General features: G+C 40.1%; 1 protein-coding gene across 1 annotated transcript in view; it reads right to left on the bottom strand.

Moving 5' to 3' along the window:
* SLC18B1 (solute carrier family 18 member B1) overlaps positions 1–16,433 on the bottom strand; it is a 51,228-nt gene that overhangs the window by 19,603 nt on the left and 15,192 nt on the right. Inside the window, exons 3-8 of the mRNA XM_018567679.1 lie at positions 16,212–16,307; positions 13,148–13,221; positions 11,288–11,435; positions 9,169–9,325; positions 5,540–5,676; positions 4,508–4,609 (exon numbers count right to left, since the gene is read on the bottom strand). Of these exons, the coding sequence (XP_018423181.1) occupies positions 4,508–4,609; positions 5,540–5,676; positions 9,169–9,325; positions 11,288–11,435; positions 13,148–13,221; positions 16,212–16,307 (714 nt within the window). The remainder of the gene's footprint in view (positions 1–4,507; positions 4,610–5,539; positions 5,677–9,168; positions 9,326–11,287; positions 11,436–13,147; positions 13,222–16,211; positions 16,308–16,433) is intronic.

Genomic DNA, 16,433 nt, shown 5'->3' with positions numbered 1-16,433 from the left:
AGGTGAGTACAGAAGGGCTGGTTGTCAGAATTGGGCGCGTATACATTTTAGATATCCAGCGACCTATTGCCAACACTCAGTGTGTGGGACAGTGTGTGAGACAGTGTGTGGTAGAGATTTGTGTATCAAGGTAAGAACTCCAGCAGACCGACCCTTCGCAGGGGCCCCTACTACAGTACCAAACCATAATCTTTTCATCCGAAAGAAATCGTCTGATTGTACATGGGTCTCCTGAAGAAGAGCAATATCCGCTCCAAGTTTTTTAAGGTGGCGAAGGATTCGTGACCGCTTTTGTGGGGATTTGAGTCCCTTGACATTCCACGTCACTACCTTCAAGGGGGATCCCATGATGTAATGACGTGAGGTAGAGAAAAAAGATCTTGTACAAATGAAGGTGGATGCCGGAGGTAAGCGAGCGTCCCAGTGCTCCCGCCAGGTCCTGTATGTCCCGTACCCGAGGTACGAATTCTTGCAGCTAATAACGTAAACAGCGTAATCCGGATGGGGGGGGAGGGCCCCGTGCTGATCCTCCCATTGCAGCAGTATTGACCACATTCCTGAAGAAGGAAAGAGAAAGCCAACAGTAACAGAAAGCAAAAAAGAGCAAGAGGAAGTCCGCAACACATTTGAGCGACCTCCTTTTTTCCCAACGATGTGTCAGAGAATGGTGGGCATTGTTTTGCCGGTGCAGAGATGCAGTCCACCTTGATTGAAAACACAAAATCAAAATCAGTGGCATCTTACTATAAGACACCGACAACTGTAAATGCTCCGTCCCTGAGCAAAGGATAAATACACATAGAAAACGTCACCTGGGTGACAACCTGTAATCAACTGTATGTTGCAGAAGTGAACAGTTTAAGCATTCCACACCCGCAGCGGTACGGAGCCTGCATGAGAGAACCTGATCATCGAACCTCCTTGAGTGGACCGGTCGTCTGACCCATATCAAGCTTTTTTCTTGCGTGGAGGGCTCTTGATTGGTGAGGACAAAGACTTGTCACAGAGAGCTTGTACAAATTTTTTTGCTTCCTCGACAGAGGTGAAAGATTCCACTCGACCATCAGGCGATGTGATGCGTAGCACAGCAGGATATGCCAGGGTGAACTTAATGCGTCTATCCACAAGTAGGCTACAAGTTTCAGAAAATAGCCTGCACTGTTTCGACAGTGCTACTGAGTAATCGGCAAAAAGGAGGATTTTGTGACCCCCAGCCAGCAGTTGCCGCTGAGTGCGATAAGCCTGTAGGATTTGGCGTCGGTCAGCAAAGTCCAGATATCGCACTATAGCCGGTCTGGGTTTCTGGTGATCTTTTGGTGGGCCAAGCCTGTGAGCGCGTTCCACCTTACAGGCAGCTGAAAGACCTAGAGCTTGCGGTATCACAACTGAGCAGAAGTGAGCCAGTTCTTTCGGCGCCACAGATTCAGGAAGGCCCACAATGCGTAGATTGTTGCGGCGTGATCTATTCTTTAGATCATCAATTTTATCCATTAGTAGCTGTATAGATTCTGAATCACGCCTATGATTGATTCTCATGGAGTGTATCTTGTCTTCCACATCACTGAGCCTACCCTCAGCAGCCTGCATACGTTTGCCTTGTGACTCTATGGCTGCATTGATAAAGCTCAGCTGTTGTTGCATCACCTCAGTAATAGTGGAGGCAATATCATGTTTTAGATAGGAAGCCATTGAGGAGGCTAGAGTTTGATAGTCAATAGGTAGTGTAGGAGGCAGAGGAGGTGACTCACCAGCTGGTTCTGTGAGTGACATGGGCTGCACGTCTCCCGGATCCGCCATCTTGGATGTGACACTGACTGTGTCTGAAGGGGGAATGAGAGCGCGTCTCGTCGGCAGCGATCTGGACCAAAATCTCTCCATACCCTGCGGGGGTAGGAGGAGAGTCTGTCGGGTGTTTAGCGCCGGTGTGCTGCGGGTGTGGGGGATGTTAATCCGATCGGTGGGACGGAGCTGAGCGGGACACAGCTAATGCATTGGAGCGCCGGAACCGGAAGTCCAGGCTTGTTTTCATCTAAAATCCTGCAAAGCAGTACACAGTGGGAAGTCTGAACTTGTTTGAGACAAACCGTCTTGATACAATCAAGCACCCGTGAGTACTCACATCTCTGACTTTACACACTGTCTGATTGAACATTTCTTCCATGTGTGTTTATACTCGGGGTAAAACAGCAGAAAGGCATCATGGCACACTCACAAAACCAGCATGTAAAACAACATGTCTCACCACTAAGGAGAATGACAGAGGTTTGGATACACGTCTTCAGCCGAGGATGTGTAAGCCGCACTGCCGCGCCAAGGCACCTCTTATAGTGCCCATTTCGTGTGCACCTTACTGTATAACTGGTAACAAATTGTTGAGTGCGTTTGTCGTTTGTTTATACTCGGGGTGACGCAAATAACAGAATCTGCACAAGATGTGTCCTGTGTATTCAATATGGGAGCTCATGAAAAAAATCCGTCTTTATAGCGGCCTGTTTTACATTGAGAGCTGTGGCTACAAATGTAATTGACTAAGTGCTACAATATTGCCCCTTGGAACTACCAAGCTTTCAGATACCTTGGAGAGGTTCAAATACAGATTAAGGGGTTCCATAGCTTACTGCTACAGTGCATCTCAAACTGAGTTACACGCCTTACGTTGCACATATAACCTTAGCGCTGTTTATCAAAGAACTCAAGTTCACCGGTTTCAAACATTTACGCTGCTCAGCCCGTCCTAGTGTGCATGTTTTTGGTATGAGTGTTTTGGTTGTTGCAATAACCTTTTAATTGAATAACAGGTGGTGGCTAGTTGGTGTGTGTTCATGACCAGTAATTGTATCCATTTCAAATACATTTATTCATTTTTGACCTACATTTGACCCCCCGACCCTCATTTAGAGAGACTGATCTGAGTTGCTGAATCGGAGAGGACCCGATTGAGTGCCTGAAGTGAGGTCCGGTGACGTGGTTAATGCAAAGGACATTGAAGAATATATATGTGTGTGTGTGCAAATGCATGTTTTTACACATAAGTGTCATAGAACACAGAACACAATGCATTGTGAATGGAGAAGGTAGAGCTGAGTGGATAAACAACAGTACAGTTTCTGTGTATGAGAGTCTCAGCACAGAAGTATAGCAAGAGCTATACTATCCAGCATCAATGAAACTAAATAAAAAAGCAATGGTTGCAATCCTAAAGTTGGCATACACCTCATGAGACTTAACCATTTGATACGCAGCACAGTTTAATATAAAAAAATACCTGGAGTTCTGTCTTAAAAGGATGCTATCATACATGTCATATTACACACACACACTATAGCTTTGACTGTATTTGTCAATGATGGCAGGCTTACTGCCTTTACCCCACTGCACCTACAAAGTACTCAGTCATACAACCTTAAAGTCTATTCAAGCTCACAATTCTGGCCAGCATGCTTATTCCTTTGATGTTATTGAACAAAAATCAGGTCCTCCTGGCAGGTTCACAGGCAGTTGTATGCTTTCCATATATTCTCCCCTCCAACCAACCAACAATAATCCATTAAGATTTTATTATTGCCAAGATTCTGCATTCATATCTCAAAGTAACCTACTTTTCCACTTCTGACAATCTTAATATCTTTGCCTCACCTTCTCCAATTTTATTTCCCTACACCCAGTCTAACCCATGTATCCAGACCCAGCTACCATCTAGGTTTTAAAGAACAGTCCTCTCTGGTTCAGAATAAGGTAAATCCTACCAAAAGCACACTGTCCTTACCCTGCCAGTCCTCAGCCTTGGCATTCTTTGTCATGCTAGATTCCTATAGAGAACTCTGGGTGATGGTTAATGCAGAGAAAATGACACTTCTTAGGTATATTTCAATTACCACTAAATCCAATTTCTGCTGCCATAAAAACAGTTTTTATTGTCCACGACTGAGATAACTACAAACATGATAAAAAGTGACACAATACAGCATCTTAACTAACTGGCATTTTCATATGCTTCTGTGATTAATTCTCCATATACCTTGTTCACTCCACCTTAATTATTCTGCCCAACTCTTTGCCAAAACCTCTATTCTGGTTCCTGCAGTGGCTGACCTATGCAATCTTTTCATCTCCAAGGATATCTCACACTCTGCCTTCAAACACACAATCATAATTATTATACTAGAGAAATATTCTAATCAGCTTTCCCTTCCATCTAGCTTATGCCCTATTTCTTCGATATACACCTATTTCTCAGACCTCAGTCATTGATCAACTGGGTCTAGTGTTTCTTCATCTATTAGACTGTTTTGTTAGGGGTAGGTAATTTGCATCCCTTTACATTTGATATCAATGTAAAGGGATGCTGTGTAATATTTTGGTGCCTTTTGTTAAAAGAAATAGATTGTAATTAAAGCAAAAAAGTTAAAATGATGTATATTGTGTATGTACCACCAAGTAAAAAAAAAAAACCCTGTTCATCAAGTAGCAAAATAGCAGCAAAATTATCTATATAACTAATACTTACTGGCAACTTGTCACTTATCATTCCAAGTAGCGGTGAACTTAGAGAATAAGCTAAAGCGAGTCCAAGAAATACTAGCCCAACATATCCAACTTTCAAATGAAACTGAAGAAAAACATTAAAAAGATATTTAAAAATTAAACTCAAACTCTTAGCTTATAATTCAAGGTGCTTGTAAAATTCCTACATTTTGAAATACTTAGACCAGAATAAAAACTGCAGATTAAGCATTTTAACATTTATTTTCCTAATCCTATGGCATCATGCAAAGTTCAGGCAAGATGCACATGGTGAGCAAAGATAGATTACGCCCTTATGTTTATTTTTTTTTTAATCTTTGTGTTTTTCTTCCTTATAGAGCATAAGTGTTTATTGTTGGTGCTATTTTTTGTAACATTAACATAAGAAAACCCAAGTTTATAATCTGTGCCATAAAGCATAATGCACTTCCGAAAGAGGTCACAGCATTCAAAATGTTGTTGAATGCAGGTCCTTTGTTGGTATATACGTTTATGGGACATAGATTTATTAGAGATTTCCATAAAAAGTAACAATATTGCCAGATTGCACACATCAAATTTGCATCATTTTACAAAATGACTTTCTTACTATCACAAGGGGAGTAACATGCCTTTAGATGCTATAAAAACAGGAGGTGACAAGCGCTATTTATGGAGATGGCAGGGTTTTACATTAACCACAATGTCTCTTCTCCATGATTAGTCACAGTAGAATAGAGACAGAGAGTTCTTAATCTGCAGCTCAGTTGACTGGTGTCACGAATAATGTGAAGCTCTGAATCCAGAAGGGTGAAAAGTTAAGCACTTCTGGGTTCATTCAACACAGAAAATATCTGTGAATTCGAGTTCACGGATCTCCCTCAGCTGTGCACCTTAGTGTGGTCTGCAGTAGTCTCGGGCTAAAACAAAAAACAACCCTTAAACTATACTTATACATTATGTAAATATAGTGCAAAACTCTAGACAGGATTTGTTCCACTAAAAGTGTACAAGGTAGCAAAAAAAGAAGTCTTACTGTTTCTATCACAAACAAAGACATGGTTGGGTCCAAAAATCCTAGACACGAGCTCAGTGAAAAGATGGTAAAAGACATTACCATAACTTTAGGTAGTGTCACTAAGGCCCAGAAAGAGTCCTTAGTTGGTAAAGAATCTGCAAAAATAAAAAGAGAAATATATTTGACCAATTCTCAGCATATGAGAAGTTTCAACACCACATTCATAAACTGGAAAATTTAGCAGATAATTCCCTAGCTCAGTACCCTTTTCAAGAGGAGTCTTCCAAAATATTATAGTGCACTATTGAAATAAAACACATTTCAGACTTAGGGGTCTATTTATAAACAATTTGCAGAGCTATTTGTGCTGAGAATTCTGTGTAAATATAAGCAAAAACAAATGTTCTTAGTAGGTTTTCTTTTCAGGTTAAATGCACTATTTCAGAGAAGAAAAAAAAACACGCTTTATGGCCATTAGCTGGAGTTGAGAAGCACAGGAAATAAAAGTATTTCCTATGTTCTAGTGGCCATAATGTGGCATTTTCCAAATTATATATTCAACCTGAAAGTAAAAATACTAAGAATGTTCATTTTTGCCTCTGTTTGGTCAGAACAAATGTTCACAGAGATTCGCAGGGCGGATAGAGGAAAAAACTAAGCTGTAGGAACCCATGTTAGGTCTATGGGGATTTGGATTGAAACAAACGTGTTTGTTTACATCCAATTACTCCAATCCATCACCATCAGGGGTAATCAGATGCAAATGGATACAGAACAAGGACCCTCCCACTCTGCAGTGAGGAAGAGAAAACACTTATACTTTGGGACCTGACACATCAAGTTCAGCATCAATTTAGGTAAGTGAAGGGTTTTTAAAGCTGACATAGGGATTAGTTAGGTGGGGTGAGTGGGTCATCTTTAATACTCTAAAGGCCCGTTCACATTAGAGCTGCTTGGAGTGCAAAAGCAGCTTGATGCAGGTCAGAAGGCGGAAAACTGCAGATCTAACACATCAATAAATTCTAAATGACCTTAGAACCATCTTAATCTGATGTCAAAAGCACATTGCAATCGACAGGAGCCCAAAGTCCATTGATACAGGCCCTAAGCCAACAACTTGGAATGGAAGCCAATAACTTGGAATGCACAGATCAGGAGAACTTCACTTGCTGTATGATTCAGTGACTCAGAAATTATTTCTACTTTTGCAGCCAAATCGGGGTACTACTTACTTCATATTTGTTGCACATTCTTATCCACATAGTACAACTTAAAAAACATTTTTTGTGTGTATATTACTTGCTTTTTCCTAAAGGAAAGGTTTTTCTAAACTGAATTTTCCTCTAGAATGGGAAATTAACCCTGTCTGTACTGGCAAATCTTAATATCTGTTGTAAACTAAATTTGAACACTGTCTGTCCTAACAAAGGGTTACAGAACTAGAAGCATTGTAAGTTAATGAGGGGGAGCTCAGAGTGTCACTAGTCTTTCTATGGTGAAAACCAGGGTCTCTGGACACTTTTAAATTGAGAAGCTACAAGGCTAGCCACACATACATCTAAAAAGTAAGAAATATTTTTCAATTATTTTTAGATGTATTGTATACCGTACACATACACAGATAGTTATGTGTTCCAATTCACACAGTATACCTAACATAGAGGGGTTTTCTTGGCTGCAAAAGGGTTAGTTTACCTTTCTTTCTGCACATTTTTCAAAAAATGCACCATGCTTTCCATCATCCCCTGCACATTGCAAAGCACTGTTCAGATGTAAAAAATGCTGCCCCTTTCCTATTGCATATCTGTAGGTCCTGCACAGCCTATCTGCAAAAACCTCTAGGTGGTCGACCCTCCTGCCATTTAGCCAGGACGGGAAGGATGTAGAATTGCACCACCAGCGGCTGCTTCTGGCCCATGTGCAGTGTGCTCCCTCCCCTGCTACAAGGAGCAGCAGAGCTTAGCTGCTGTTGATAGAGGGAGAGAGAGTGCACTGCGCTTGTGCTCAGTTTAAACAGGCCAGGAACGGCCGATGGGGCTCACGCCTTACATCCGGCACATCCTGCTGTTTAGCCAGGACAGGGGGGTTGACCACTAAAAGATATTTGCAGACTGGTCATGTAGGACTTACAGATAGGCAATAGGAAAAGTATAGCTTTTTAACATCTGAACAGTGCTTTGCAATGCGCTGGGGGTAATGGAAAGCATGGGGCATTTAATCCAACCCTTTAATCCAGCAAGGCAAGTAAGGTTTTCAGTTCCAGACAATTATATACTGTACACAACTGTGTTGTATATGCCCTTATGTGCCCTTTCTATGTGCCCTTATGATGACTAATGCATTTAATGCAAAGTGGAAAAAAGTCAGTCATCACACAGAGTTCAAATGTGACCTTAGTTTTGTAATAAGCATTGTATCCCTCTGCATCCATTTGAATGTGCAGCACTGAAACATAAGAAAGATTAGATTGCCGGTAGACATTTCAAATGATGTCTTTAATTTAACCTCAAGCTCTGTGCAGGTTTAAAGAAAAAGCAGAAAGACAATTACATGCTGTAAGCAGGGGTAAGAATTCTAGGAAAGTAATTTACTATGCAATGACCATTGTTTCAAGGCTACCATTTCTGCCTGTTTTTGGAAATCATAGTAGAATGCAAATTGTATTAGAAAAGCAATTTTTAATACTATTCATTTATGAGTGGCTTGCATGGCAATTATATCATTTTTAGGGAAAAAGGGTTTCTTTGAAATGTAATTTAGCACAGTTTTATCACAATGATGCTTATTTAGCTACATATAATTTACAATACATGTTCTGTAGTCATGGAAGAAATAGGTAATTAAAAAGATTTACAATTTTGCATAGCCTGATTGCTCAGCAATAAGTGTAAACACTGTAAAATAATATTTCGAGAATAGATTTTCTGACTAATAGAATTATTTTCCAGGCTGTGGAAAAACTCTAAAATAGCTTCATTCATCAGCATGGTATCACAAGTCAACATGTGCTTTCTATTTCTGTATTCCTTGCCCTGAATATCTGACCCCTTCATTTTTCAAAACATATGATAGAAAACGTATTGCACTTCTAGATGTGATGTTTCTCTGAACTTTGTAAGGGTCTCTTCTGCCACAATCCCTGATGGATTTGCTTCAGTTCAACAGCATACTTAGAGTGAACCTGCTCTCCATTTCAAACTGTAAAAAGTCCTGCCTAGCAGCATGCACCACTACTTTATTAGCTAAAAAAGATTAGTCTTTGCCTCTCTTTGAGCTGATTTCACTTTGTAATAGAGTTTCAGATATGCACGACTTTGTGACGAAACTCTATCAACTGCCAGTCCACTGTCTGAGAGATGGACATAGAAGGAGCTGGATTTGTTTGGATGTTCATGGACATGAAGTGGCCTCTAGCCTGCTGGAACCTGCTCTTAACACCGAGATTTTGTAGCAGTAGCTGTACAACACCCAGAAGAATTCACAGTAAACGTCTGGCAGGAGAGGTGACAGGCAAGTCTATGACTTTGGTGGGGCACAATTAAAGGATAAAGTACAGCTATGCTTTTAATAGTTGTAGCAAAAAAATAAGAAATCAGACCAGAGCACTACAAAATACACATGTATTAAAGCACTGAAAATGTACATACCATATTGTGGCAAGATGTACATATTTAGTGGCACCATTAAGAAGACAACACAACCAATGGCAATAAAGGGAACTTCATATCCAAATGTCTGGTACAGTGATCCTCCTATTGGAGGGCCCAATACAAGTCCAAGCCCAGTAAATATTTCAAGAAATCCCTGAAGATTAAGTAAAATAAAAATTAACAAAAGAATAAGCATCATACTGGGTACAATAGTTATAGTGCACCTGTGCCCAGACTATGAACATTATGGACACATTCACACTGGTGCGATGTGTTAGCAGTGCGGGATGTGCGATGCTTTGCCATTCATTTGAACATGGTAGTGCGCGTTGCAGCGTGATCGAGTGCATTGCCTGTGGGAAGTGCATTTGGAGTGCCATTTAAATTAATGGCAATGCAACGCACCTCCTGCATTGTTAACGCACGGTAGGTGTGTTCTGTGGTGCGGTTCATTCATCGCATGAAACCATGCGATTAACACATTGCACTAGTGTAAATGGGCCCTATATGTTCTACATATTGTTAAAAAGCAGTAAGGAAGCTTTAAGATAAGGCACATCTTGACACCTCTAGCTGCTTGTAATGTGAATTTGTTTTTATATATCCTCAAAAGATCACAACAAAGACAGTACAATGGGGTTTCAGTTGGAATGGCAGGCTGGTCTCATGAAAGAAAGTGAGAGATTTCTTCTTCTGTTGTGAAATTTGAAAATGAGTTTCGCCACAATGCCTATAGATACAGAGGTGAATGCAGGCTTCTTTCTACTGCTTGTTTGAAATATGTAAATACTATATTGTGCATGATATGGCACAGGATCACCTTAAAGGGTCACTAACCAAAAACCTTACACTCGATTTAACACGCATTAAGTTAGTTTGGCCACTGTGTGCTTTAGATTTAAGCACAATGCTTTTCTTGGCTGCTGAATCTAATAGCACATGGTCCAGTGCGCATACCTGTGCAGCTGACACACATAGGTCTCTGATGTCAAATGGAGAGATTGTACTTAAAAACATTTCTTGAAACAATTATTACATTACAAAGGCAGTCTGGCTGAATGTGCCAACATACTGTGAGTCTGAATGTTGGTATGTGGCAGCAGTGTGACTGCCCTTCCTAGGGTGAAAACAGACTTCCTGACACACAGTAAGGAGCGTTTTCCCCCTGGTGCAGAAATTCCATTACTGGTAGGATCAACCAGAGATAGCCTGCATTAGAAAAGCAAGTCCTTTAACTTGTGTGAAGAAGGGTAAGCTGCTATTGGGTACATTTTATTATTAACATTTACATACACTTTAAGGACTGGCACTGCAGTATTAAAAAAAATAATAAATGTGAACATTAAATAGAACGAGTCACGAATGGGCATTTGTAATAATCTGAATCACTCTAATATTATTATAGTGCAGCCTTACCACTAAGGAATTACTTTTTGTTTTTTATATACACTTTAATAGTCCGCTTGTAAGAACCTCAGGTTTTAAGGCTCATGCTTGCTACATTGTATATGCGAGGATAAGCAAGCCATATTGGATATATTTACACGTGAATACAAATTAAACACGAACGGTTAAGATTTCTGTTGCATGCAAGGATATACTCGACATATTAGGTTGGCTTGGAACTTTGCACTACAGCACTTTATGTCTGCTACTTTGTATATACGTAGAGAAACAAGCTATTATGGATATGCTCACATGTGGATGCAAATCAAACATGAACTGTTCAGACATCTCCAATATGCAAAGATACATTTGCTATATCAGGATACAACTAATAGATCAGGCTATGCAGTTTTTGGAAGTGTATTTATATATTCATTTATAGGGTGCTATTTTTAAATGTTAATGTAAAAATTATTGTTGGATAAATAAAATTATGTTTTTGGAATTATATACATAAAATCTCGGTAATGTGCTTCTTAGGGGAATTTTGCATTAACTATTATTAACTATTTAGCGCTACCGATATCATTAACAATATTTGAAATGAGTCTTCCTTACCCCGTTTGTACAATTATATGTGCATGCAAGCTCTACTAGGACTGCTGTAAATGTTCTCTGTAAAGCCTAACAAGTCAGCACTATATTAATAATAACTTTCTTTAAAACTTACCATTGCAGTGGCTATATTGTTAGGGAATACCTTTGCCAAAATAGAAAAGCAAGCTGTTATTGAAGCACCAAAGCCCACAGCATCCACTGATCTGACCAGAAAGCACAAAACTGTAAACATTGTTCCATCTTGAATTTGGTCAAGCAATCTAAAATAAGAAAAGACAACAATTTACTGTCCATGTGATTATGTAACAATTCTGCTAGGGCAACATCAATCAAAAGTACCAGTGTAATTATCTTATACACCATCTAACTAAACAACTGTACAGAGGAGACATACTGTGAATAATAATCAATTATCAAATAACAAAACAAAATGGCCCTGCAGCCCAAAATGCTCAACCTGCAGCCTGAGGGCCACATGTGGTCCTTTAGTACAGCACTTTGCAGACCCTAGCATTCCGTAGTGGAAGCAATCATTTGTGATGGCGCTATAATGACAGTGATCAGGCAGTCTAATGTGGCATGTCCCTAGTCTCTCTCTATCTCCTGTAGTGTGTCTTCAGCCCCCAACCACCCCTGTTACATGTCTGAAGTCTCTGACCATCATATGTCATGTACTTAATATTATGTGCAGCCCTTTGAAGAAGATGTCATGAGCTCCCCCCCCCCCCGGGTTGAAACCCAGAGTTTAGGCTATTACTTAATAGCACAGTGCAGTCTATAACTACAGATTTACTATGGAGTTTGATCAGTACTTGTTTTTGTAGTACCAAGAAAACCCTATCTCGTCCCATGTTTACTTATATTATGAATAGTGGTATGTACAGTACCTAGTACACAACAAAGCATAAAGTTCATATTACTCAAAAAATTAGAAGAAAACTCAATGCAAATGGAAAACGTACCCAAAAAGAACTGTAGCAACTCCAGATGTAAACAAACCTGCTACTAACATAAATTTTGCTCCAATCTGTATTAGCTGTAAGATTAAAAAACTCAAAGTCAGTCAATACTTCTTTATGGCAAATCATATCTCAGTCACCATGTAATATCATCTATCCTATCCAGAGGTGGAATGTGGTCAATAATGTACCCATCGCTATAACGGATGTTATTCATTGTGTTGGCAAATGGTAAGTTACTAACAAATCAAACTACTATGAAACAGGTTGGCCATTGACGGTGGATATCTACTGGAGAATAATGGGGAGGGGTATATTTGCCGTTCCTTCACAAAATTGCAATATTACCTCAATTCTGACAAGTGCAATACGATGATTCTTTCCTCTGCTCCACAGCAGGGAATTTTCCAACAGCCTTAACAATCCTCATGTTCCACCCTGCCACTGCAAGCAACGTTTCAGGCTTGCTGGCCATCTTCAGTGCAGTGTATGGAAATCATGGCTTCAGTGAATTAGGGTTTAGGGACCTTTTGATTCCTTTAGTCCCTCCTCAACATACTTTTCTGGCTTATACTTTCATATTGTTCCCCAAGCCCTACTCCATAGAAGCAATTGTTTGTGCTATACACCAGCAGTCCTGGATGTACAGTTGACAAAGGGGGAAAAAAATTAAATAATTTACATGCCTCCACCCAATTTCCTAAATAGAGAAATAATCTCCATATCTTCTGTTCTAAGAATGGAATGTTTTTAGATGTCATGAGCTCCCCCCCCCCCACGAGTTGAAACCCAGAGTTTAGGCTATTACTTAATAGCACAGTGCAGTCTATAACTACAGATTTACTATGGAGTTTGATCAGTACTTGTTTTTGTAGTACCAAGAAAACCCTATCTCGTCCCATGTTTACTTATATTATGAATAGTGGTATGTACAGTACCTAGTACACAACAAAGCATAAAGTTCATATTACTCAAAAAATTAGAAGAAAACTCAATGCAAATGGAAAACGTACCCAAAAAGAACTGTAGCAACTCCAGATGTAAACAAACCTGCTACTAACATAAATTTTGCTCCAATCTGTATTAGCTGTAAGATTAAAAAACTCAAAGTCAGTCAATACTTCTTTATGGCAAATCATATCTCAGTCACCATGTAATATCATCTATCCTATCCAGAGGTGGAATGTGGTCAATAATGTACCCATCGCTATAACGGATGTTATTCATTGTGTTGGCAAATGGTAAGTTACTAACAAATCAAACTACTATGAAACAGGTTGGCCATTGACGGTGGATATCTACTGGAGAATAATGGGGAGGGGTATATTTGCCGTTCCTTCACAAAATTGCAATATTACCTCAATTCTGACAAGTGCAATACGATGATTCTTTCCTCTGCTCCACAGCAGGGAATTTTCCAACAGCCTTAACAATCCTCATGTTCCACCCTGCCACTGCAAGCAACGTTTCAGGCTTGCTGGCCATCTTCAGTGCAGTGTATGGAAATCATGGCTTCAGTGAATTAGGGTTTAGGGACCTTTTGATTCCTTTAGTCCCTCCTCAACATACTTTTCTGGCTTATACTTTCATATTGTTCCCCAAGCCCTACTCCATAGAAGCAATTGTTTGTGCTATACACCAGCAGTCCTGGATGTACAGTTGACAAAGGGGGAAAAAAATTAAATAATTTACATGCCTCCACCCAATTTCCTAAATAGAGAAATAATCTCCATATCTTCTGTTCTAAGAATGGAATGTTTTGTGCACCACCTGGTGGTCAAAAGTAATTCTGCAGCTCTATTTTTTTTAAGCTTGCATCAGTATTTGATCTCTATAATGAGCAAACTGTCAACATTTTCCTGTGCACAGGAAGATGAAGCATGATCTAAATAGACTTAAAGTAGAACTAAAGTCAAAACTTTTCCTTTAATTTTGGTTTTAGTGGAGAGGGTTTAGAACATACAGACATATTTTCATAGCTATCTGTGTTTGCTTCAAGAAGATTCACACTTTCTATTTGTCCTGTTAAAAGGAGAACTATGAGGCAAGTGAAAAATCACTCAGCCTCATAGTTCTAGCCGACCTGTGACAATTAAACTGTCACAGGTCGGCTCAGTAGATCGGGAAGTGAGAGAACACATACCGGCATTTGCTCACTTCTGAATCTATCGGTGCAGAGAGCCGTGGCTGTCACTCACGGCTCCCTGCAGGGATACCCCCCCCCCCTGTCCGATCCTCCAGCGCTGACTGGCAGAACGGACAGGGGGGGGGGTGGGTACAGCTGGCTCTACCTCTAGATAGGCAGAGCCAGCTGCCACTCACACAGCTGGGTAGATCCAGACAGTAATGTCGGGATCCGTCCCGACTGCGACGTCTCAGTATACCGCGAGCTGTAGCTTGTGGTATACTGAGCTTTGGGTGACGGAAGGACGCTAGTTTGTGTCCTCCCATTACCCTTAGGAGAACTATGGGGAAAAGCCCTAACCCCATAGTTCTTTTTTAACCATTATTACCAAGAGTAAAAGTGAAAGAAAAAAAAAAATCTAAATTTTGAGTTGCTACCAGAACAGGAATAAAAGGGGAAATCTTCCAATTGAGATACTAGTTCTGGCAACAACCAAGGATTTCTCTCTCTTTGGGATAATTTCCACTCACTTCCTGTGGCTGTGGGATAGGAAGTGAAGGCAAATCTCCTCAATGGGATACATATGGCAAAGTAACCATGACAGGGGTTATACCCTTCTTCTATTCAAAATAGAGTTTTGGCTTCAGCTCTACTTTAATAAGAATTTTAGACTTTATTTCATTAAAAGAGGTATAGACTTCAGAGAGAGACATAATGAAAACTTTGCCCATCTGTACAAAGCATTAGAAAGATCTGATCTTGAATATGCAATTAACGGGTTATTAAACCCTCTGGGGTTTTTTGCATATATCTACTGCTAGCAAGCAGTAGATATATGCAAAAAGTGTTTAAAAAAACGCTTTGAAAAGGGTTAATACTTACCTGTGTCTTCCCCCTGCGCTCCTGTCAGAAAATGTGAATTTTCTCGGGCGGCCGCAAAGCATCTTGGGGTGGGCGCATGCACAGTTCACATTTTTGGCCGTGACGCGAGGAGAGACACAAGGTAAGTCTATGGACGCGTGCACCCGCATGCAGACACTGTGGGACAGGAAGGGCCAGCTAGCTCAGAGGAGTCAGCGCTGGATCAGAGACCCGCCCCAGTGCTGGAGGGACAGATGAAAAGGACAGGAAAGAAGATCGGATTAAGAAACATCATTTAAGGTAAGTGTTTTACTTAACATTGGGGAGAGGGAAAAAGATTTTTGACTTTAATATCACTTAAAGTTTTGGGCTCCAGTTCACAAAAAGGATGATGCAGAACTGGAAAAAGAGCAGAGAAAAGCAAATAAATACATACATAGTCCAAATAGAAAATTGAGAGGAAAGCCACTCACTCCAAGGTTATTCTATGCAGCGAAAAGAAAAGAGGTTTAACCTCTGCATGAGGCAAGGATTCTTAGGGTCACGGGACATATACCAACGTCCTCCCGTGACCCAAAACGTAGGGGCTTATTCGCCAAGGAGCTGAAGGATCCAGCCGTAGCTTACTGGATGGGCATATTTTTTTTTTTTTTAAACTATGTAGCAAGTCAGCATGAAGGTGGTTATAGAGATTAAAAGTTATCACCTAACATGTAAAAACTATGGGTCACCACAAGCATTAGCAGACACTTTTGGTGAATTGATCCCAGCCTTTGACAGGGTAAACTCAGGACTGGATGGATAGCAGCCAGGGTTCATTTTTTGGTCACTACACTATTCTTTCCCTGAGATAAAAGCACTACCAAAAGGATCTGTAGTCTGTGCCTAGTTATGTACATTTTGAAAACATACAACCATCTCCTGTCTATGTCCTGCAACCACTTATATTATGTGCAAACAGTTGATTCACCTCTTTTTTGAATGATAGTAAATTGGCTTAATTGTTCTTGGCATTGAGAGCTGAAAATAATTACATAGCTAAAATAAAGAAAGTGTAGTTTACTTTTTGTGACGAACATAGCCATACTTACATATCTCCCAAATATTAATGAGCTTACAAAATTGCAGATAGCAAAACATCCAAATATGAGACCGATCACTGTGTTGCTAAGTCCCTTCTTCACAGCCTATTAAAAAATAATTTAGAAAAAAAATATTATACCTATCTACATTTTTGAGGGATTGTTTCTCTTTTAAACCATATGCTGCCCCCCCCCCCTCCTTTTCAGAATAATCTGTAAATGTAAAGCTGG

Source organism: Nanorana parkeri, unplaced genomic scaffold (assembly GCF_000935625.1).
Source record: "Nanorana parkeri isolate BGI_ZX_2015 unplaced genomic scaffold, ASM93562v1 scaffold1082, whole genome shotgun sequence".
Classification (NCBI taxonomy): Eukaryota; Metazoa; Chordata; class Amphibia; order Anura; family Dicroglossidae; genus Nanorana; species Nanorana parkeri.
This window is presented reverse-complemented; position numbering and strand designations above follow the sequence as displayed.